The 23730-nt window shown below is 42.0% G+C and overlaps 1 protein-coding gene across 1 annotated transcript; it reads left to right on the forward strand.

Moving 5' to 3' along the window:
• Positions 1 to 13001: 13001 nt before the first annotated feature.
• On the forward strand, positions 13002 to 14386 carry SST (somatostatin). Its single transcript, XM_055570311.1, has 2 exons — positions 13002 to 13215; positions 14057 to 14386. The coding sequence occupies exons 1-2, from the start codon at positions 13078 to 13080 to the stop codon at positions 14267 to 14269; spliced, it is 351 nt and encodes a 116-aa protein (XP_055426286.1). The 5' UTR covers positions 13002 to 13077; the 3' UTR covers positions 14270 to 14386.
• Positions 14387 to 23730: the final 9344 nt, after the last annotated feature.

Here is a 23730-nt window from a genome sequence, read left to right on the forward strand (position 1 = left end):
TATTTTTAGGAAATATTACTACATTTTCATCCACATTCTTATATCTATTTCAAGAAAGGTTCATAAGCTCTTATTTCTTTTGGTTGGTGGGGAAGAATTTCACATACCTTCTTTCCTGTTAACTTGGATTTTCAGTTTTGTTAGAATAGTCTAGTATTCTATAGCTAAATTAATAAAATAGTTTATAGCTCATACATTTTCTTTCAAGAATTATGATAGACAAATGCATTATGTTTCATAATATTAATTGAATAAATGCAGAGTACATCATGAGAAATGCTGGGCTAGATGAAGCACAAACTGGAATCAAGATTGCTGGGAAAAATATCAATAACCTCAGATATGCAGATGACACCACCCTTATGGCAGAAAGTGATGAAGAACTAAAGAGCCTCTTGATGAAAGTGAAAGAGGAGAGTACAAAAGTTGGCTTAAAACTCAACATTCAGAAAACAAAGGTCATGGCATCTGGTCCCATCTCTTCATGGCAAATAGATGGGGAAACAGTGGAAATAGTGGCAGACTTTAGTTTTTTGGGCTCCAAAGTCACTGCAGATGGTGACTGCAGCCATGAAATAAAAAGATGCTTACTCCTTGGAAGGAAAATTATGACCAACCTAGACAGCATATTCAAAAGCAGAGACATTACTTTGCCAACAAAGGTCCATCTAGTTAAGGCTATGGTTTTTCCAGTAGTCATGTATGGATGTGAGAGTCGGACTATAAAGACAGCTGAGTGCTGAAGAATCGATGCTTTTGAACCGTGGTGTTGGAGAAGACTCTTGAGAGTCCCTTGGACTGCAGGGAGCTCTAACCAGTCCATCTTAAAGGAAATCAGTCCTGGTTGTTCATTGGAAAGACTGATATTGAAGCTGAAACTCCAATACTTTGGCCACCTGATGTAAAGAGCTGACTCACATGACAAGACCTTGATGCTGGGAAAGATTAAGGGCAGGAGGAGAAGGGGACAACAGAGGATGAGGTGGTTGGATGGCATCACTGACTCAATGGACATGAGTTGGAGTAAACTCCAGGAGTTGGTGATGGACAGGGAGGCCTGGCGAGCTGTAGTCCATGGGGTGGCAAAGAGCTGGACACGACGGAGCCACTGAACTGAGCTCTTAAATATTATAGATTTACTCCTTCTCACCATCTTTATTCTAGCCCACTGTACTTTTGAATTCTTTATTCTGATTTATTCTCTCCCTTTCTTATGTTTGTGAGTAATATTTTCAGGGAGAGAAAGAGTATGTGATTGACCTTGTATTGCTCTTATCCCCCCTAAATATATAGGTCAAGTTTTAGTTTTTATTATCACAATCTTTTATCTTTTTTTCTCTCGAAACTTGGTATGTATTTTTTCAGTGTCTTCTCGAATTTACTGAGATAGGAAAAAAAACCCATTATCAACCTAATTTTCCTTCTTTTTACATTATATTATAATGTAATATAAAAAATTGATTCAATAGCCTTACAAATCTTGTAAAGACTGTAAGTTAAAGAGATTTTGCTGTGTTTATTTTATTGTTTCCTGTACTAACTTTGTCCATAGGAGAGAGAGAGGCATTTACTCTGATTCTTTGGACTATTTTCGTGTACCTCCCCATGTATCAGCCTGAAGCCAAACCCCATTCTCTCCCTATTTCACATTTATTTATGTCAATGAGGAATTTGGAATGTTTGGAAGGTTTGCAAAATAGGGGCATGGGCTGAGTTCACCATCTTGAACCTCAAGTTACTACTTTCTATGTTGCATTTTAAAAGTCTACTCTTGTAAACTACTTTGAATATTCATCAGAACAAGATTGTTGTTTAGTACAGAAGTTGTGTCGGAGTCTTTTGTGACCTCATGGGCTGTAGCCTGCCAGGCTCCTCTGTCTGTGGGATACTGGACTGGGTTGACATTTCCTTCTCTAGGAGGTCTACCCGATCCAGGGATTGAACCTGTGTCTGCATTAGAAGGCGGATTCTTTACACTTAGCCATTAGCGAAGCCTCTTATAACAAGTTAGTTAGAAATAAATAACTGATATAGATTTGGACGAATATTAAATGATCTTTAAATCATTATGTTTTAATAATAAGTATACTCTTTGGATTTGGGCCCCACACATATAATCCAGAATGATCTCATCTTGACATCAGCAAATTTATTTATAACAGCAAAGACCTCCCCTCCTCCCCCAAATAAAGTCACAGTCACAGGATATGGGGTTAAGACGTGGACATACTTTTGGGGAGCCACCATTCAACCCATCAGTTAGTAAATACTGCTGCTTCTTTAAAAGCAGGGATATAAGTTGCTTAACAAGTATAGGCCCCTGGCTTTAAAATAGCAATGAGACCTTCTAAAACTATAGAAAACAGAAGAGAGAAGTGAACACCAACACCCCAGTGGCAGGGCCTGTGGCTTGTGCCCCACTAGGGTCTCACAGTAGAGGGACAGATGCAGCCTGGGAATTCCAAGTCCAGGCAGAGGGCAGGCAGGTGGGCCATGGCCCAAGGCAGAGCCTGTCAAACTGGTTTATGTCTCAGTAGTGGGTCACATAGTTAATTTAATGGGTGATAACTGGCATTAAAGAAAAAAAGAATTAGGAAAGAATAGAAAATAGCAGAGTGAAAAGTACTGTTTTGAGAAACCTGTGTTCAGGCATGCACATGCACTACTGCACTGGAATGTGAAATGCATTTCTTACGTAAGATGCAGTCACAAGTTGGAAAGACATGGTGTAAGAGATGCCCGGTTGGCACTTAACAGCATCATGGGGAGAGCAGTGGACACAAGAATCATGTGTCCTTGGTTCTGGGCACAACGTTGCCAACGACCTGGGGACAAGGGAACTCTGTCCAAACACAGCAGCAACAGCGTGAACAGGAGGGAATTTTCAATGCTGGTGAGACCTCCTTGAAGGCCCCTTGCAAAGGGAGTGAGATTTCACTGCTATGAAGATTCAAAAAGTGATAAGGCCTGCTGCTGCTGCTGCTAAGTCGCTTCAGTCATGTCCGACTCTGTGAGACCCCATAGACGGCAGCCCACCAGGCTTCCCCGTCCCTGGGATTCTCCAGGCAAGAACACTGGAGTGGGCTGCCATTTCCTTCTCCAATGCAGGAAAGTGAAAAGTGAAAGTGAAGTCTCTCAGTTGTGTTCGACTCTTAGCGACCCCATGGACTGCAGCCTACCAGGCTCCTCCGTCCATGGGATTTTCCAGGCAAGAGTACTGGAGTGGGGTGCCATTGCCTTCTCCGACCATCTGTAAACTGACATCAATTATGAGTACAGGTTCATGAGATTGGAGGACATTCAGGTTATATGTTAAGAGGACAGTTTGTATTAGAAACTACAGTTTTCAAACTTTCAGCTCAGTTCAGTTCAGTTCAGTCACTCAGTCGTGTCCGACTCTTTGTGACCCCATGAATTGCAGCACGCCAGCCCTCCCTGTCCATCACCAACTCCCAGAGTTTACTCAAACTCATGTCCATTGAGTCAGTGATTCCATCCAGCCATCTCATCCTATGTCGTCCCCTTTTCCTCCTGCCTGCAATCCCTCCCAGCATCAGAGTCTTTTCCAATGAGTCAACTCTTCGCATGAGGTGGCCAAAGTATCGGAGTTTCAGCTTTAGCATCATTCCTTCCAAAGAACACCCAGGGCTGATCTCCTTTAGAATGGACTGGTTGGATCTCCTTGCAGTCCAAGGGACTCTCAAGAGTCTTCTCCAACACCACATTCAAAAGCATCAATTCTTCGGCGCTCAGCTTTCTTCACATCAAACTTTGCTTCTGCCTTAAACTTTCTGTTTCTATGAAACTTTGTTGCAGAATGCTGTTCAATGAAATAAAATTCCTGCCCCATGCCCTCTCCCACTACTTCCGGAGTCCCTGTGCCTGTGTATGGGTAGCCTAATTAGGTGTATCTAATTTGGGAAGTGGCTTGCCATTCCCTTCTCCAGTGGACCACATTCTGTCAGACCTCTCCACCATGACCAGCCTGTCGTGAGTGGCCCCACATGGCATGGCTTAGTTTCAGTGAGTTAGACAAGGCTGTGGTCCCTGTGATCAGATTGGCATTTTCTGTGATTATGGTTTCAGTGTGTCTGCCCTCTGATGCCCTCTGGCAACACCTACCGTCTTACATGGGTTTCTCTTACCTTGGACGTGGGGTATCTCTTCACGGCTGCTCCTTAACTTGTATGAGTCGCCCCTTCTGACCTCGAACGTGGAGTAGCTTCTCTCGGCCCTCCTGCGCCCGCGCAGCTGCCACTCCTTAGACGTGGGGTAGCTCCTGTCGGCCGCGGCCCCTGACCTAGGATATGAGATAGCTCCTCTCGGCCATTCCTGCGCCTTCACAGCCTGGCACTCTCGGTTGCCCCTGACGCTTACTCCTTGGAAGGAAAGTTATGACCAACCTAGACAGCATATTCAAAAGCAGAGACATTACTTTGCCAACAAAGGTCCGTCTAGTCAAGGCTATAGTTTTTCCAGTGGTCACGTATGGATGTGAGAGTTGGACTATAAAGACAGCTGAGTGCCGAAGAATCGATGCTTTTGAACCGTGGTGTTGGAGAAGATGCTTGAGAGTCCCTTGGACTGCAAGGAGATCCAACCAGTCCATCCTAAAGGAGATCAGTCCTGGGTGTTCATTGGAAGGACTGATGCTGAAGCTGAAACTCCAGTACTTTGGCCACCTCATGTGAAGACTCATTGGAAAAGACCCTCATGCTGGGATGGATTGGGGGCAGGAGAAGGGGATGACAGAGGATGAGACGGCTGGATGGCATTACTGACTCGATGGACATGAGTTTGAGTAACCTCCAGGAGTTGGTGATGGACAGGGAGGCCTGGCTGCTGCAGTCCGTGGGGTCACAAAGAGTCGGACATAACTGAGCAACTGAACTGAACTGGACTGAATTTGGGAAGCCTACAGGATTAACATGGTTTGTAAAGGGTCTGGAGTTCCCTCTAGTGCTAATTGTTTGATTCTAGGTCTTAGACAATAATCTGAATAATTTACAAGATTGCAACCTCTTTTCAAAGCCAAACAATGAGTTTTGGTCATCTGAATCAGTAGCACAGTGCCTATCGCAGAGTGTTCAATAATCAAATGTTTAAACAAAGAGATTCTTCTCTGAGTGCTTCTTTACAATCCTAGCACCAAGCAGAGTGTTCTCTGAATCGTGGGTGCTTTAAAAAGTTAGTGAAGGAAATAAATGAAGGAATGAATATAAAATTTTAGATAAAGTTGCCTTCTACCAGTTGAGCCAGCAGAGGGCAGGCGAGCTCAGTTTAACAACAGCTTCCTGTGCCAGAGCTGAAGCCACACTCTTCCATGGCCTTGAGGAGCAGGTTGGATCATATCATGAGATTAGGAAATGCACAATCAGAAAAGGATGGAGACACAAAGCATGAAGGCCCAACGCATTAATCCACAAAGCTTCCTCTCTAGGATAATACTCCTGACTGGAAATAACGCTTTGCTTCAGGCTGTCAGGAAGCTACATAGATAACAAGACAGGAACTGCTGGTGCAGCACGATTTTGACTGCTTGGGTGGAAGGGATTCAAAAAACTTCACAGAAAAAAACACAGAACTAAGAGAATCAGAGGATCTGACTCTAATAGTAGTTATGTGGTTTTGCGAGAGACCTTTCCTTTCTCTGGGCTTCAGTTTTCCAATGTGTGAACACTGGGGAGGCACCAGATGCTTCTGAAGTCCTGCTCTGTGAACGGGTCCACTTCTGGCTCCAGTCCTGCCGTTGCCCTCAATTCTTGGGGCTGTGTCAGGAAAGTCAATGAAATAGGTGTGTTGTTCCTGATGTGGTCAAGCCAAGCCCATTGTGCTTGTGTGTCCCCAGGTCAAAGGTGGGGAAGAGGAGAAAGAAGGAACAGGACAGAATGAGATGAGCGGGGAGCAGTGGTGGGCAGCAGTTGGTGACTCCATCATTTTCTCCATCATTCTTGTTGCAGACCACAATTCAGCTCTTAAAAGATATAGGCCTAGGAGTCAGAATTTTGCAGTTGAATCCTAGGCATCTATCTGTGCTTTTAAAATGTTTTCCAGACAATCGTGGTATGAAGCCAGGGCTAAGATGAATACTAGCCACTAGTCTAGATGAATACTCATAGCTTGAGTGGGGGAAATTGGACCAGTCTGTAGGAATGCTCTCACTCCATGGGAGCATTTCTGTGTTCATATGCCCCTGTCATGCCGTTTCAAGGTGGGGATGGGGGTTATCTCAGCATCACACTGAAGAGGAACTTCACCATCTATTGTATACTGTTCCAGGGACAGGGCAACTGGTTTCTGGTCTCTCATTTCTCAGACCCAGCTTGTCAAGACATATCCTCCCCTGATGACGACACTGGGAATGCTCATGGATGATCTGAAATTTAGCACCTTGTTTTTAGGAGGAAGATAGGTAAAAAGAACTGGGAGACGTCCTCTGGGTGGCATGGCTGGGGGCAGAGCACAGCCCAGTTTCATTTCATTGGGGAGCCTTGCGCAGAAGTCATAGATGAGCAAGAGGGATGCCTCTGGAGACACTGCTGCTGCTACTGCTGCTGAGTCGCTCAGTCGTGTCTGACTCTGTGCGACCCCATAGATGGCAGCCCACCAGGCTCCCCGGTCCCTGGGATTCTCCAGGCAAGAGTACTGGAGTGGGGTGCCATTGCCTTCTCTGACTGGGGACCCTAGGGACTCACAAAAAGAAAGGAATCTGGGAGCATAATTAGGGGCAATGTGTCCTTCTTTCTCTCTCTCAAAGTGAAAGGAAATGTTGGGGTGGCAGAAAGGGCTCTGCATCAGCCCAGCCATGCATTGACTATGTAACCTGAGGCCTCCATGCCCTTGTTTGGTTGATATTAACACACAATCAAACGTTAACAATAAGCAGAGGTGAGTCAGCTGTGCTACTCTCTTCTATTGTGTGCTGGGCACTTATTTCCTCTGTGATTAGTGGATGAGTCCTCTCTAAGCCTTCCAGTGAAGTCCTATGTCTTTCCAATGAGTATATTAGCACATTCATATGACAACTTCAGTTAGTTCTAAGTAGATAGGAAAAGTTACATTGAACAGCAATTAGGGTTTTTTCTTTGCTGAAGCTCAGAGATGACTAAGAAATCAATGGATATGTGTTCCTGAAAGTATTAGCTACCTAGGGTTGGGGGTCAAGTGAGATAGTCTTCAGTTACCTGAGGTTCACCTGAGGTTCGTTCCAGCTACAAAATTCACAGAGACCTCACATATAAGAAGAAGAAATCTGTCTCCCACTTAATCAACATTTTTCAGCAACTACTCTGTGCTTCACATTTTTATGGTCTCTGAGGAAAATGCAAATATGACCAAACCAGATTTCTGCCCCTGGTGAATCTCTAGGCTCATGGATGAGACATACATCTCAGGGGTCAGAAATACAGTGATCTAGCATGGTCTCTACTAGAGGAGAGGCACAAAAGATACACCCTTGGGTGCAGGAGGGGGCCATGTTGATTCTAAGTGAGACATTCTTGTCTTAAGCCACACGATGTTAACAGTCAGAGATGGATCCAAGGTATTCCAAGTGGTGGAAGAGCATGCACACAGTAGTGGGTGGAGGCGACAATAGCGGGTGTACAGGGAAGAGCAGGTAGCTGGGGGCAATGGGAAGGGTGGGAGTTGAGGAGTGACGAGGAGGGAGACTGACCGGAACAGTTAGGGTCTGAGGAAACATGACCGTAAGGCTGATGTGTTTGCATTTGAACTAATTGGCACTGGGGAATCACTGAGGGCTTCTGAGCTGGAAAGTGATGGGATAGAGACCAGATAGGAGAGTACTACAGGAGACCAGACCTGAGCTGTCACCACTCACCCACCCCTGGGTGAAATTATTTTCACCCCTGTGTGAAAAAATTTACCCTTGGGCTTCAATTAGTGACCCCTTCACTCTTCTTGTCTAATGCAATCACTTTAGGCAAGACGGTGGAAGTGTTAGTTGCTCAGTCATGTCAGAGTCTTTGCAACCCCCTGGACTGTAACCTGCCAGATTCCTCTCCAGGCAAGATACTGGAGTAGGTAGTCATTCCCTCCTCCAGGGAATCTTCCTGACCCAGGGATCAAACCCAGGTTTCCTGCATTACACTTTCTTTACCTTATGAGCTACCAGGGATGCTCCTTGTGGAAGTTCGTGAAAGCCAACTTGGCAGAAAAATCTGGCACTTCTACCACGAGCAATTTCAGGGGCATGAGCTGGGACTCTTCCAGCTGAAATCCAGCTTCACAGAAAGAGAATCACAAGTTCTCATTTTCATGCCCCATGGTGGTGAGATTGGTCTAGAAGGAAAGGTCCTTAGGGTATTCTCACCCAAACACACTTGCCCTTGGGCAAAAGGAGTCTCTGTGGTCCCTATAGCCTGCCTGCATCCCCAACAACACTTCCCAATAAGTCTGCCCTCTACAAGATGGATCATCCACTCCAAGTTGATCTCCCAGCTTTAAGTCAAAACTGTCCTTTAGGCAGCTCTAAGCAAGAAAATAATTCAACATATAAATTCACATTAAAGTGTTAATAACTGTGAAGTTTTAAGGTGCTATATCTTCAAGGAAAAGTACATGAGAGAAGAGACTATTTTCTCAGAGTCTGATACTCATAGACTAATTCTAATAGATGGATTTCAGCACCAGTCTGTTGCATTTCTTGAGAGATCTTTCTGGACCGTCAGATGGGTGTCCTCAGAGGAAGGCCTGACTGTCTAGCCAGGTCAGAGCATCAGTGAGAACACTCCAGCTTTCAGAGGTTGACTTATTGAATATCACCCCTTGGCGCTGGCTGACGGCCTCCCTCTGGGCAGCAACAAAAAAACCAGGACTTTATTTTTTCATCGTGTTTTATGGATAACTAAGCACTGTCACTTACACTGTCTGACCTGGGTCTCAAATCATGTTTTAGCAAAAGCAAGGATTATCAGCCCATTTTAAGCAAGAGAAAATTGAAGACTTAAGTCTCAGACCTCAGACATCCAGGCCAGGACTTTTCCACTAGTCCATCTTGCTTCTCCCCACCACCTGTAATTCTCACTCTCTTCTGACAGAAATAAAATGGTTTTTCACTTATAAAATGCCCAAGAGGAGATTTTGTCAGAAATCCATTTCCTGTACTCTCAGGAATTTGTGGAACTTGAAAACATTTTAGGGAATGTCTGGATCACTTGTTACCAATTGTTCTCATTTCCTTAACTGGAGATGCAAACAAACCATCAGCATGTCTTGTCAACTCTACTTCAAAATAAACTTCAAACCTAACCAGTGCTCAGCTCCTTCATAGCTGTCACTCTCACCCCTAACTCTTGCCTGAACTAGTCTGGGGAGTAAGGTCCCCCAAACAAGCACAAACCATCTTCCCTTCTGTGGAAAGAAGCCCTGGGAGTCGGCTACAGAAGGTTCATGTTGGAGGTATGAAATGACTTTATGCCAGGATAACTGGCTTGGGTATTTAAGAGAGAATGTGTCCCTTCCATCTTGGCTCCTCTTTTCTCTTAAATGGTTCTTAGACTCCTAAGTCATCTCCCCGACTCTGCTGTTCTATAGTTAATTCTTTACTTCAGCAGAAGGAATTACTTTAAAAAAATTCAAATTAGGTCAATCCCTTACTCAAAATCCTCCAATGGTTTTCTTACCATGATCTTCAAGGCTCTACGTGATCTGACCCCTGTCTGTCTTGTTTTAATTCTAATCAATTTGAACATATATTAATTAATTGATAAGTTTGCTGTTTGTTTTTCTCACTAGGACTTTGTCTATATAGTTCACTACTATAGTACTATACAACCTCTCAAGCAGAGCAGATTCTTGGCACTTATTTGTAGAAATAATTGGAGTGAATCAATTTTCCAGATGGAGAAACTGAGGTGCAGGTGGGAAGGGGCAGGTCAGTAGCAGAAGCAAGATGCAAGAGCTAATTTTCCTTCTTATAGGCAGTGAAATGCCCACTGCATCTGGCTTCCCCCCTCATATTACATAAAAGACAGCTGCTTTTCCAATATGAAGTTCTCAACTTGAGAAAGAAACAGCATGTTACAGTATGCTCTCGTTTGCCTCTTACTTTTCTCAGACTCAAGCTTGTTGATAGTCAGGGCTGGAAAGACTCACAAAAATTACCTAGCAACCCTTCTGTTTTGCAAATGAGGAAACTAAGGCCCAGAGAAGAAGCCCACAGCTGGACAGCAGCAGAACCGGAACCCAGGTCTCTGGACTCCAAGTACAGTAACTCTGCCTCTCTGCACTGCTTAATAATGAACATCTGAATGCTCACAGATTGTATTGTCTCTTATTAAAATGAGTTTTGCTTCTCATATTGACAGGTAGTCTCCCCCTGATTTCATTTCACAGGGAAGTGAGAAATCAGATCCTGGCTGGAGAGTAGCACATGAAAGAGGCCTGGATGCTTCCCTCAAGGTAGTTGCATCCTGGCTGCAAACTGCTCAGCCAAGTGACTCTGGCATTTCTGAGTCAGGGGAGAAGGGAATCTGTTAGAGCCACTCAACAGCCTCCCTCGACTTTGCCACTTCTTGCCTCTGTGCCTGTTTGCGAGGCACTTGTGCTCCCAGGGACTCAGTTTCCTCCTCTGTGAGATGGGGCTAGCATGCCCTGACATAATGAGTGAGAAAGTACTTTGTGAACAACAGAAGGCTGAATAAGGATGAGAGGAATCATTTCTGGTGATCAAGGAAGTGGGGTCCTCAGTACAAACACAAACAGACTCCCTCTCCCAGCGTTTGGAACCCGAGAGTGAGGCCTTTGGGAATTTGGCTGCAAAGAGCTCAGGTTGGGGAAGTTTCAAGTGTCTTTGTGCTAAATTAAGCTTTATGCAAAATTTGGTCATGAGTGGGGGGCTTAAGGAAGAATTTGCATCTCCTTTTGTCTTGGTTCTTCTTTCTTAAGTGGCTTCTAGACTCTTGATAATTTAAGGATTATAAAACTAATCAAAACAAAAAGCCCAGAAGTCATCTTATCTACAGACTCAACACTTCAGCAAGGATATGAGAAAAGTAACCCAGACTTACTGATCTGAAAGATCATGAACATTTTTTATGAGAAAGTGCTAAGGAAAGAGGGAAAATGGTAAGAGGACCTTAAAAGAGGAAGAGATTAGAGTAATGTCTGACTCTTTGAGACTCCATGGACTGCAGCATGCCAGGCTTCCCTGTCTTTCACTCTCTCCTGGAGTTTGCTCAAACTCATGTCCATTGAGTCAGTGATGCTAACCAATGATTTCATCCTCTGTGGCCCTCTTTTACTTTTACCTTCAATCTTTCCCAGCATCAGGGTCTTTTCCAATGAGTCAGCTCTTTGAATCAGGTAGCCAAAATATTGGAGCTTCAGCTTCAGTATCAGTCCTTCCAATAAATATTCAGGGTTGTAAGAAGGCCAAACACTGCATTCAAAAGCTTATCTCCTTTTGTGAGTGACTTTTTAATGCCTCACTTATGCGCGGACTTGTCTGGACTCACCAAGCCCTGGAAGCTTTGGCACTCCTTCTCTTAGCTTGCAGACACAAAAGGAAAAGCTGACAACTAATCAAGCTATTCAGTACACCTCCCAGTCCCTTCTGCCTCTTAACGCTGTCTTGGTCTAGTATAGAGAATACATATGTGATGCCTGGCTGGAGAAAGGGTTAGTCATGTTCTCTGCTTCACTTGGTTTCTAGAGATACAGTAATTTTTTTCAGCTTTTATGAGCTTGGAGCTTATAAACTGTAAGTCCCAGAAGAGCCTGCAGGGTTCATCTGGCCCTTCCCTGATAAGGAATTATTTCATGGAGGGAAAAAAAAGGAAAAAAGCTGCCAGAACTCTGATCAGGATAGCAGACATCTAACCAGACCACAGCTAGAATTAGACCAGCATTTCTCAAACTTCCTTTTTATTTGTGAGAGGAGCGGGAGAGTACTGTCAATGCTATTTTGCACAGAAACATACAATAATGGTCACACATGTTCAGGGGGTTCCTGGACTTCTGTATGTCCAGACTGGGAGTCCCTGATCCAGAACTGCTACTTCTAGTCAGGAACCTATTAGGAAACTCAAAGTTGAGTGAAAAGAACCCTGGCCTTGAAGTGTGGAGGACTGGTCCTGGCCCCAGCTGTGCACTATGTGAGTCAGAGTATTTCATTGCCCATTTCTAGGCTCAATGACTCAAACTCTGGGGTTTAGTAGATGGTTTCTGAGATTTCTTTCTAGTTCCAAGTTTCAAGGACAAAAATTAAATCAATTTTTCTTTTTTTCCTTTAGCATTTTTTTGCAGGGGAGGGTAACGGTGGAAAGGCAGGTAGACTAAAAGTGTTTCAACTGCTGAAAAAGAGGGATGGTGGGTGAACTTAAGGTACTTTCTTCTCCATTATAAGAAGTGAAGTTCTTTCAGAGCCCCATGACTTCTTATCTACAAGACTTTTCACAGAGATAATGGAGAAAGATGATTCAGTCTTTCTAAAATCCACATTCCATTTTCAAATCTGTTCTTAGAGGAACGCTCTGACATGCATTGTCACGAGGAATGCTCGTGACAGTCTCCACTTGTTACACTCTCATACTTTTGCATTGGCTTCTTCTAAAATGTTTGAGTGTGATGCTGGATAGAGTGGTCTGGTATATTTATGGGCATGCAGCTAGGTGTGCTGGTGCATTTGCTTCTGCAGAGGCTGAGTGTTTGAGTGTGTGTCATTGAATGTGCACATGTATGAGTGAGACTATGGAATGTGTATGTGCATAGCACTGAATGAATATAAAAAATTGTGTAGATGGAGTGACATGTGTGGAATCGCGTGGGCCTGTGCATGTACAGGATTTATTTGTTTTTAATAAGCTACTTTTGATTGTGCAGCCTCCTCTCACTTCTGTGATTGATTTCACGAGGGTAATGGTGCGTAAAAGCGCTGGTGAGATCTGGGGGCGCCTCCTCGTCTGACGTCAGAGAGAGAGTTTAAAAAGGGGGAGACGGAGGAGAGCACACAAGCAGCTTTAGGAGAGGCAAGGTTCGAGCCGTCGCTGCTGCCTGCGATCAGCTCCTCGAGTTTGACCAACCGCACTCTAGCTCGGCTTCGCCGCCGCCGCCGAGATGCTGTCCTGCCGCCTCCAGTGCGCGCTGGCCGCGCTCTCCATCGTCCTGGCTCTTGGCGGTGTCACCGGCGCGCCCTCGGATCCCCGGCTCCGTCAGTTTCTGCAGAAATCCCTGGCTGCTGCCGCTGGCAAGCAGGTAAGGAGACTCCCTTGACGTCTTCTTTCCCCTCACCCGAATCCCCTAACCTTCCCTCGCCTTGCCCTTGCTCCCTTGGGTGAATTTGAGGTGCTCCCAGAGTGCCGGTGCCTTTTTGGGTCCCTTAGCCACCAAAGCTCTCGGAAAAACTTTCAAAGTCCAGAATACCTTTTTACCTTTTTTTTTTTTTCTTTCCCGATCAGCGCAGTAGGTCACAGTTCAGGTGAGTTCTGTGGCATTCAAGACAATTCCAAGACCTTTGTTAACTGAGTTCGAAGGGATAATGGCATCTCTCCCGGGTACTGACCGCGGGAGGTGCTGACCCAGGTGCTGAAAGCGCGGACCTCTGAAGCGGCTAGGCAGTACCTCCCTCCCATGCAGCGGGACTAGGGGCTAAAGGGCACTGTACAGCCAGAACACAACATGTTTACGGTTGTGAAAGGTCTCATTCCCTAAAAGGTGGCTTAGTAAAAACGGTAAGAACAATTCTAGTTTGTAGCTCATGATGTGGACATTGAGTTAAACTGTTGGCTTATGTTTCACCTTTGCAAAACTAACGATCTATTTCCTTCTTTGTGTGTGTTTTAAACCTACAGAAGCAGAAAACTTGCAGAAACATTTGAGTTTTTAAAGCTTCTTTGTGTAACTTGGTGGCTGTAGCAACAGCCCTTGTTTTTTTACATCCCTAACTGATTTTAAGTGTTACAAAAAGTCCACAGCTGGGAAAATTGGGTTTTGGTTGTGGTTAAACCTGTATTTCAAGCCAAGCTCTTCTGGTTTTTCTTCTTCACCATCCTCATTTTCGTCCTCTTTCCTTCTGTCTTCCTTCCACCCCATGCAGGAACTGGCCAAGTACTTCTTGGCAGAGCTGCTGTCTGAACCCAACCAGACAGAGAACGATGCCCTGGAGCCTGAAGATTTGTCCCAGGCTGCTGAGCAGGATGAAATGAGGCTGGAGCTGCAGAGATCTGCTAACTCAAACCCGGCCATGGCACCCCGAGAACGCAAAGCTGGCTGCAAGAATTTCTTCTGGAAGACTTTCACATCCTGTTAACTTTATTAATGATTGTTGCCCATATAAGACCTCTGATTCCTCTTCTCCAAACCCCTTCTCACCTCCCTAATCCCTCCAATCCTCAATAAGACCCTCGTGTTAGAAATTGAAGACTGTAAATACAAAATAAAATTATGGTGAAATTATGAAAAATAAGATTTTGGTTTCTTATTGACTTAAATATTTCTGTTCAATGATATATGACTTAATTTGTGATTTCAGTCAAGTTATTTAATATACATGCTCCAAATCTCACAGATATAGTGTTTAAAATTCCCTGTGGTAATAAAGATTATGTTTTAGTTGGTAACTCTGATAATTTGGGTTATTTAAAACATAAATGATTTCAAATAATTTTATGAATTCTAATTTTAATCCAATGATAATTATTTGGAGCAGCTGCCACAAACATGTATTACATTTTAAATACACTTAAAATTATATGTAGAAATGAGTATTAGTATTAATGGGTAGGCAGGCTGAAATATCCAACTAACCACCATGCTGATATGTAAAATAAATAATATATTAAAATTGAAAGGGAAAAATCACTTAGAAGTTGGAGGAAAGAAGCTGGTTTAGATGGCTAAAATAAAGTTCTGAGCTTTTAAAATGTATTTATAATTTATGAACATTTCTCCAGAGAAAAACATTGCTTTAAAATCTTCTTTGACAATCCTCTTTGTAACTGAACAAGGTTAAATGGCTGCTTCTGTTTTAAAAGTAAGCTCCTAATTTTTTCCTCAAGGGAAATATTAGTTTAATTATAAGATTCCAACATGAAAGCTATGGGTTACAAGAAACACATGTGCTGGGTCACCTCAGTGACTGTTACACTCTTAAAGGTATTGAAGTATAATATCATAATCACAGAATAAGAGGAGAGATCTCAGATCTTCTTTTGATTTTATGAAAGTGAAAGTCAAATAAAAATGCAAATAATAAAAAATATTCCATATACACTAGCTATTATTATCAGCAGTATAATAACAAACTAAGCGGGGCTTCCCAGGTGGCATAATAGCAAGGAATCTGCCTGCCAGTGCAGGAGGTGCAGGTTTGATCTCTGGGCTGGGAAGATCCCCTGGGGGAGGAAATGACAACCCACTCCAGTATTCTTGCTTGGGAAATCCTATGGACAGCGGAGCCTGGTGGCCTACAGTTCATGGGGTCACAAGTATTCGGACACGACTGAGCAACTGAGCACACAACATACTAAGTGGTATTGCTCAAGACAGATAAAAACATTGCTAATTTAACTCACAGAGACCTTAAAAAGGTGTCCCTTTGAGGATGTGTGTTTTAACTACCAACTGTATTTCAAAATAACTGCTAAAATAAGAAACTAAATATAAACACATAAAGTGTGATAGTTGCTCAGTCATGTCCTACTCTTTGTAACCCATGGACTGTAGTTTGCCTGGCTCTATTCATGGAATTATCTTGGCAAGAATACTGGAGTGGATAGCCATTCCCATCTCCAGGGGATCTTCCCTACCTAGGGACTGAACTTGGGTCTCTTGCATTGCAGGCAGATTATTTACCGAAGCTCAATAAACACATAAAATCAATATAAGTCTCTGGAGTACAAACTTACTAGTGGGAGCATATAAATATCTAAGAGGAATTTCTTATTTTATAGAAAATATTTATGTTAGATAATACACATTTTTAATGTATTAATGAACATGACTTAGTGGAAGTTAATTCCTAAACAGCTGACCAAACAAGAGAAATCTAATCTAACTAGTCTCTGTGAAAACAGAACATCCTTTCAGGTACTGGTGTACCTTTTATTTACAAGACCTTGAGGAGGGAATTAAGGTGTCCACTTGGGGGGAGGGGGGAATCTGTCTGTGTTAAATACATTATGTACATTTGGTTACCAACCAACTCAGTTCAGTTGCTCAGTCATGTTTGACTCTTTGTGACTCTATGGACCGCAGTATGCCAGGCTTCCCTGTCTATCACCAACTCCCAGAGCTTACTCAAACTCATGTCCATCATGTCAGTGATGCCATCCAATCATCTCATCCTCTGTTGTCCCCTTCTCCTCCTGCCTTCAACCTTTCCCAGCATCAGGGTCTTTTTCAATGAGTCAGTTCTTCACATCAGGTGGCCAAAGTATTGGAATTTCAGCTTCAGCATCAGTCTTTCCAATGAATATTCAGGACTGATTTCCTTTAGGATTGATTGGGTCTCCTTGCAGTCCAAGAGATTCTCAAGAATCTTCTCCAACACCACAGTTTAAAAGCATTAATTCTTTGGCACTCAGCTTTCTTTATAGTCCAACTCTCATATTCATACATGACTACTGAAAAAACCATAGCTTTGACTAAATGAACCTTTGTTGGCAAAGTAATGTCTCTGCTTTTGAATATGCTGTCTAGGTTGGTCATAACTTTTCTTCCAAGGAGCAAGTGTCTTTTAATTTCATGGCTGCAGTCACCATCTCCAGTGATTTTAAAGTCCAAGAAGATAAAGTCTCTCACTCTTTCCACTGTTACCCCATCTATTTGCTACGAAGTGATGAGACCAGATGCCATGATATTAATTTTCTGAAGGTTGAGTTTTAAGCCAGCTTTTTCACTCTCCTCTTTCACCTTCATCAAGAGGCTCTTTAGTTCTTCTTCACTTTCTGCCATAAGTGTGGTGTCATCTGCATATCTGAAGTTATTGATATTTCTCCCAGCAATCTTGATTCCAGCTTGTGCTTCACCCAGCCTGGCATTTCATATGTACTCTGCATATAAGTCAAATAAGCAGGGTGACAACATACAGCCTTGACGTACTCCTTTCCCGACTTGGAACCAGTCTGTTGTTCCATGTCCAGTTCTAACTGTTGCTTCTTGACCTACATACAGATTTCTCAGGAGGCAGGTCAGGTGGTCTGGTATTTCCATCTCTTTCAGAATTTTCCACAGTTTGTTGTGATCCACACAAAGGCTTTGGCATAGTCAATAAAGCAGAAGTAGATGCTTTTCTCAAACTCTCTTCCTTTTCCAATGATCCAATAGATGTTGGCAATTTGATCTCCGGTTACTCTGCCTTTTCTAAATCCAGCTTGAACATCTGGAAGTTCACGGTTCACAACTCAGTAGAGTGATATAATCACATTACTATGATTAAAGCCCAGAAGAGAATACAATTTAAGTGTTTTTTGAGCAGTGCATAGATTCTATGAGTGCCAGGAGATTTTAAGTTTTTAGTATCATCTTTAGTTGTCCATTCCCAACAATAGTATGAAAATAATTGGCAGTAATTATATAGCTATGTGCCCACATATCTCTATTTATTCTTTATTTAAAGATTAAATTGAATGAACATTTAATCAGAGTTAGGTGTCTTTCAGTCTCAGTTTTGTCACCTGCAAAAGCAGAAAGTAGTAGGTACTTCCCTGGTGTTCTAGTGGTTGAGAATCCATCTTGCAGTGTGGGAGGCATGGATTTGATCCCTGGGTTGGGAACTAGGATCCCATATTCCCTGAAACAACTGGGCCAGTGTGCTGCAGCCAGCGAGTCCATGCATTGCAATGAAAGATCTCACATGACACAGTGAAGACCCCACATGCCACAGCCAAACAAATAAACAAATTCTTCTTTTTTTTTTTTTAAGTAGGAGGTCATACTGGCAAAGGTACTCATATCCTTTCCAGATGTGCCTGACTTTTTGTGCTTTGATATTGACAAAAGAGTTAAGGGAGTACTGATTTTTGGTCATTTTAATATGGAGCATAGTTTGTTTGTTTGTTTGATATATAGAAGGCTTTACATTTTACTTCCCACTTAGTTCATTTGTGTTCCTCTTAAGTTTTATTCACTGGAAAGGTCTAATATTCTAGCCTGTTTATCATCTAACCACAATGAATCATTCAGATTATATTTTTCTTCTTCTTAACACAGCCACAGGCTTCAGCAGTCCTAAGGTATCTACTATTTCTTTTAATGGGAGAGCTTGGGCAAGGTGCTCTTGTTTTCTGGGCCTCAAGTTTCCCCATTTGAAAACAGGAATACTAATAAAACCAATCCCTTAGAGTCATGAGGATTCAGCAAGACCGTGTGTTTATAGGTCTTAGCATGTAGTAAATGCTTGGTAAGTTAGATGTCACATTGGGTGTTATTTTTATTATCACATGTGCTGTATTTTCTAGCCTCTCTTCCTTTGCTTTTGCTATTTCCTGTCATTTCTGCAGGCCTGAATCTAAGCCAGCCTTTAAGACTTGTTTTATATGCTTCTTGTTCCATAAAAGTCTTGCTTTGAGCCCTCAATTGGGATATTTCCCTTCTCTATTAATCTGCATATCTTCCAAGGTGCTTACTTATCACTTTAACGCATTGGTTATATTAATAGTTACATGAGTATATGTTAGAAAGCATTTGTGTATGACCATCCAATGACTAAATATATGTCAGATACGTATGTAAGGTGAAAGCAGTACCTCAGGCATTGCACACAGCAGGTTCTTAGCATTCACTGAAGAATAAATGAGTGATCCAGGAGCTTGTCTCCTGTAAAACAAATCTCTATTACTAGGCAATGAAAGTTTTTCTCAAGAATGGCACAGGAAAATGGCATTTGTGGTTACTCTTTATGATGCTGGTGTGACTCCAGAAAGACACAGCACATGGTTATAATTGTGATAACCACTGAAGTATGTGACTTGCAGACTCACTCATTTTGCATGCTGAAATTAGTCCAGTTTTCTTTAACCATTTTACAGAGTTCCTCAAATAGGGTCTGCTTAACTGTCCACCAGCTATGGACTTACAGTTATAGAGAATCAGATTCATTAGCACTTTTATAACATTCGCTTATTTTAGGATTATGCAAATTCACACTTGGTCCTAATACAGGACCAGTTTTTCGGCCTTGGCTCAAACTGTTCTCCAATATAGAGATAATTCTGTTTTATGATGATATAAAAATATACCTTTAATTCTGAATAGTAGACATAAGAAGAGCCCCGAGATCATCTCTTTCCCAGCATTCATTTTACTGGAGGCTGACATATGGAGATACTGCCCAGGATATGCAGTAAGTTGATGTAGAGTCTGAACAAAGTCAAAGTTCCCCCTCTTATACCTCAGGGTTATTTTGATGATTTTCCTACACTGTCGCTCAAGGAATCTGACCTTCTAGATAATTGTTATGTTCCATTAATCGTTGTGTTCCATTAGTGAATGTTGATTTTGTCCCTGGAACTTCTTCACCTTCCCCCAAATAACTGGTCTGCATCTGAGAAAAAGTGAGACAGTTGATACAAAATAGCTTCCCGTAGTTATAGAAAAAATGTTAGGAAGAAATGGAAAAGATATGGATGAAGAAAAAGGAAATTCATGGGAGACAATCTTTGACTAAATTAGACCCAAGAAACAAAGACAGACAGACCCAAGAAGCAAAGGACTTAGACAAAGTCCTTCCCCAGCAAGTGGTAGATGGAATCATAGCCAGGAGACAAGGCTGTGCCTGGGAAGGTGGTCTTCAAAGACATTATGATACACATCCATGGGACCAGGAGGAGACACCTCAGTGACCTCCTCTGCTTCTGCAGTAAGTAAGAATGAGTGCCTTAATTCCAGGTGTTCAGTTTCTTGTTACCTAGAATGTGCCTCAGGGTCAAGGACTTGCTGGACACTGGGAAAAAAGTTTGTATGGTATGCTTTCAGGGAACCGAGTCTAAGAGATAAGACATATTCCTTATAAATGAGCAAATGCTATAATGGAGGTTTGTCTAGACTGTTGGGGTTCCCTGGTGGCTCAGACAGTAAAGAATCTGCCTGCAATGTAGGAGACCCAAATTCAATCCCTAGGTCAGAAAGATCCCCCTGGAGAAGGAAATGGCAACCCACTGCGGTATTCTTGCCTGGAGAATCCCAAGGACCGAGAAGCATGTCCCGAGGAGCATGCAGTCCATAGTGCTGCAAAGAGCTGGACACGACTGAGCATGCACAAAACATCTAGAGTGTTAGGGGTAAAAAGAGGCGCCAGTAGCTTCCTCACTTTTTTCTCTATAAATTATTCTCCTCATTAGTTTTAAATTATGGTTTGAAAGTCAAAGTGATTCTACCCTTGGTGGAATGAATAAATTATAGGTATATAATGATATAATACACACTTTTGCAATATAATCTAGGTAAGCTTGAAAAGTGTTTATATTCCTTTTATATATGAAGAGCCTGAGGAAAAGAGAGATTATATAGCTTGTCCAAGATGTCAGTAACTGGTGAGTGATGGAACTGGAAATAGGTGTCTGATTTCCAATCCAGGGCACTTTCCAGAGTATTTTAGGGGAAAGAGGTGAATTAAAGGGAACCTGTAACTTGCTGGGCAAATTAAGAGCAGATCAGCTTCAGATCATCTTAATTTGCCCTTCTATACATACACAAATGGGCATTACTACTCTATTATTGTCAGAGGAAAAATGGATTTAGTCTCTGGGATTGGGGTTTCATTCTGTTACTTCATTAGGAGCACTATTTCCAAGGAACTCCCTGTAATCTGTTTTTCCACACGTTCCATATCATAGTCGTAGTCTTGCTAAAGGAATGAATAAACAAACAAATAAAATTAATAGCTCTAGGCTTTAAGCACATCTTTTTCCCACTCAGTCTCACACACACAAGTTTTAGTACTACCCAGGCTGTGGGCATTTTTTGCTTGAAGTAATTACAAATCCATCAGTCCTTCTTTAGTTTACAGGTCATGACATCTGCCTCACTTAACCCTGGGTAGTGACTGTATATTCTTTCCTCTGGCCTTGCAGGTATATCCTGCGAAAAGCTGGCCTGAAAGCTGGGATGTAGAGACCTGAAAATTTTCATTGAGACTTATAAATGAGACAAGCTGTTACTAAGTAGCCTTTTATACCACTGAAGCTGATACATCCCTCAAGGTCTCAGATAAATATTCTAGGTCATGTGGGTGGCCACCTCATTTCTATTAGCTTCACACGTCTCTGGAATATGGCCCATTAAGATGGTGAAATTGTTATCTAGAGATTAAATAGTTCATTAAAATTAATAATATTTCAAGAAATTCAAGCTTTTAAAATAAGGTTCAAATAGTTAAGAAAGATAATGTGTTCCCAGTTAATGGGTGTTTAATTCTATCTTTCCTGTATAAAAAAATGTGTAAAAGTACATTTTCATTTCCAATGCTACATTGAGGTCAAATGGCACACTCTATGAAAAAAACATTAAGCTACCCTAGAATTGCTATCCCCTGGTAAGGATTTATTTGACTACAAAAGGCATATTATGAGACTCAAGATTTATGAATTTAACTAGGACTTTCTTCCTAGATCTTTCTTCTTCATTTTTCAGTCTACAATCTCCCCAAACACAAGGATGAAAGGTGATGATTTTACCAAACTAATCACCAACATCTTCATCATTCTCATTTTTATTTGTTATTATACATGTGTTAGCATGATGGACTCATAAGTAAGAGAACTCAAGTTCTGTAGCCTTCAAGAAATCTTCTGGAATCTCCTGGCTCTCATGCTCTTTTTCTTATATGATTTACGAAAACACTTATTCATGGCTCTCCTATTGTAGATGGTTTCAATGGACAGATTTCTGGTGTTGCTTCTGCCTTCTTATTCCTCCTCTTCTCAGTTCTTCTCTAACACTCATTCTTCTCTTGGAGAGCAGCACCCCGAGTTACTTTTGTAATCCACCTTCTGTGCATGCTCAGCCATGTGGAAATGGGAATGACTCCACTTCTAGTCCAGGATGGAGACTAGAATGGATTAAGCCATTCACAATATATCATCCCCTGATCGTAGCGATGGGTTGATGACTTGGGCACATGACCAATCACAGTGAAACTTAAGACTGTTTGAGGGATCATCTGGGATAAGACATTCTTATGCATACTATGTTTTGAGAATCATTATTATGTGACAATAAAGGAAAAAGCTTGGGTGGTAACAGGAAAGTGACCATGGTGAATAAGATGTTTAATTTTCAAATTTTTATATTTCATACCAAAATATTTCTCAAATAAACTCACAAATAAAGTAGAAGTCTTCTTTGATCTCATCATCAGGTATGTTCTTATTCCTCTCTCTTCTGTTAGAGCCAAGCACTCTTATGAATTTATTGTGTTTTCTTCCTGTCCATGATTTTATACTTTTACTATATATGCATGTGTATACTCAGTTGCTCAGTCATGTCCAACTCTTTGGGGCCCCATGGACTATAGCCCGCCAGCCTCCTCTGTTCATGGGGTTATCCAGGCAAGACTACTAGAGTGGGCTGCAATTTCCATGATCATAAATAATATATAGTATTGCTTTGTACTTTAACAGTCTTTATACATTGTAGCTTTGTTATAATCTTTAGTTACAATCTTAGTTATAATCTTTCATATGTTTCAGTCATTTTAATTTCTGCATAATATTTCATTATACAAATATATCCAAATTATTTATGTGTTTCTCTATTGACAAACATTTGATTTTTTTCAAATTTGTTTGGGAGAGAAGCTGTTGATGTCTTTAGAACTTCCTCAGTACTATGAGACTGAATGATCTGTCTTTACCAAAGAAGAAATCTAAAATCAAAATAATTCTGCTGGTCTCATAGTCCCTTTCTGTCAGCCAAAAGAGTTTCTTTCATGTTTCAAGGTAACTTTTGCACTGTAGCTTGCTACACTTGAAAATCCATATAATTAAGTTCATCTACTTATTGCCTCTCTGTCCTTATTCATCTCATCAAGATTTGGCCTCACTAAAATTGCTTCTTTGGAAATGGTCTATAAAGAGAATACTCTGAATCTCAGCAGGTATTTCTAAATTCCCTTTATCCCAGTTAGCATAAATTCCCATCATGTGGTTCTAAGGGAGACTGGGAGCTGAACCAATCAGACACTAGATTGAAAAACTGAAACCTGCTATTTCAATCTCTATCCGGAAGGAGCTGAATCAAGACTAACCTGGGGGCTAAGTAATATTTCATTGTATATATGTACCACCTTTTCTTTATCCCATATTGCATAGCACAGTGGAGAAGGAAATGGCACCCCACTCCAGTACTCTTGCCTCGAAAATCCCCAGGACGGAGGAGCCTGGTAGGCTGTAGTCCATGGGTTGCGAAGAGTCGGACACGACCAAGTGACTTCACTTTCACTTTTCACTTTCATGCATTGGAGAAGGAAATGGCAACCCACTCCAGTGTTCTTGCCTGGAGAATCCGAGGGACAGGAGATCCTGTTGGGCTGCCGTCTATGGGGTCGCACAGAGTTGGACACAACTGAAGCAACTTAGCAGCAGCAGCAGCATAGCACAGGGAACTCTACCTAAGGCACTGTGGTGACCTGAATGAGAAGGAATTTCAAAAAGGGGGTATGGATGATTCATTTTGCTGTACAGTAGAAACTAACACAACATTGTATAGCAACTATACTCTAATAAAATTAATTTTTTAAAAATTCAAAAAAATAAAAGAAAGACAATCAGG

Source organism: Bubalus kerabau, chromosome 2 (assembly GCF_029407905.1).
Source record: "Bubalus kerabau isolate K-KA32 ecotype Philippines breed swamp buffalo chromosome 2, PCC_UOA_SB_1v2, whole genome shotgun sequence".
Classification (NCBI taxonomy): domain Eukaryota; kingdom Metazoa; phylum Chordata; class Mammalia; order Artiodactyla; family Bovidae; genus Bubalus; species Bubalus kerabau.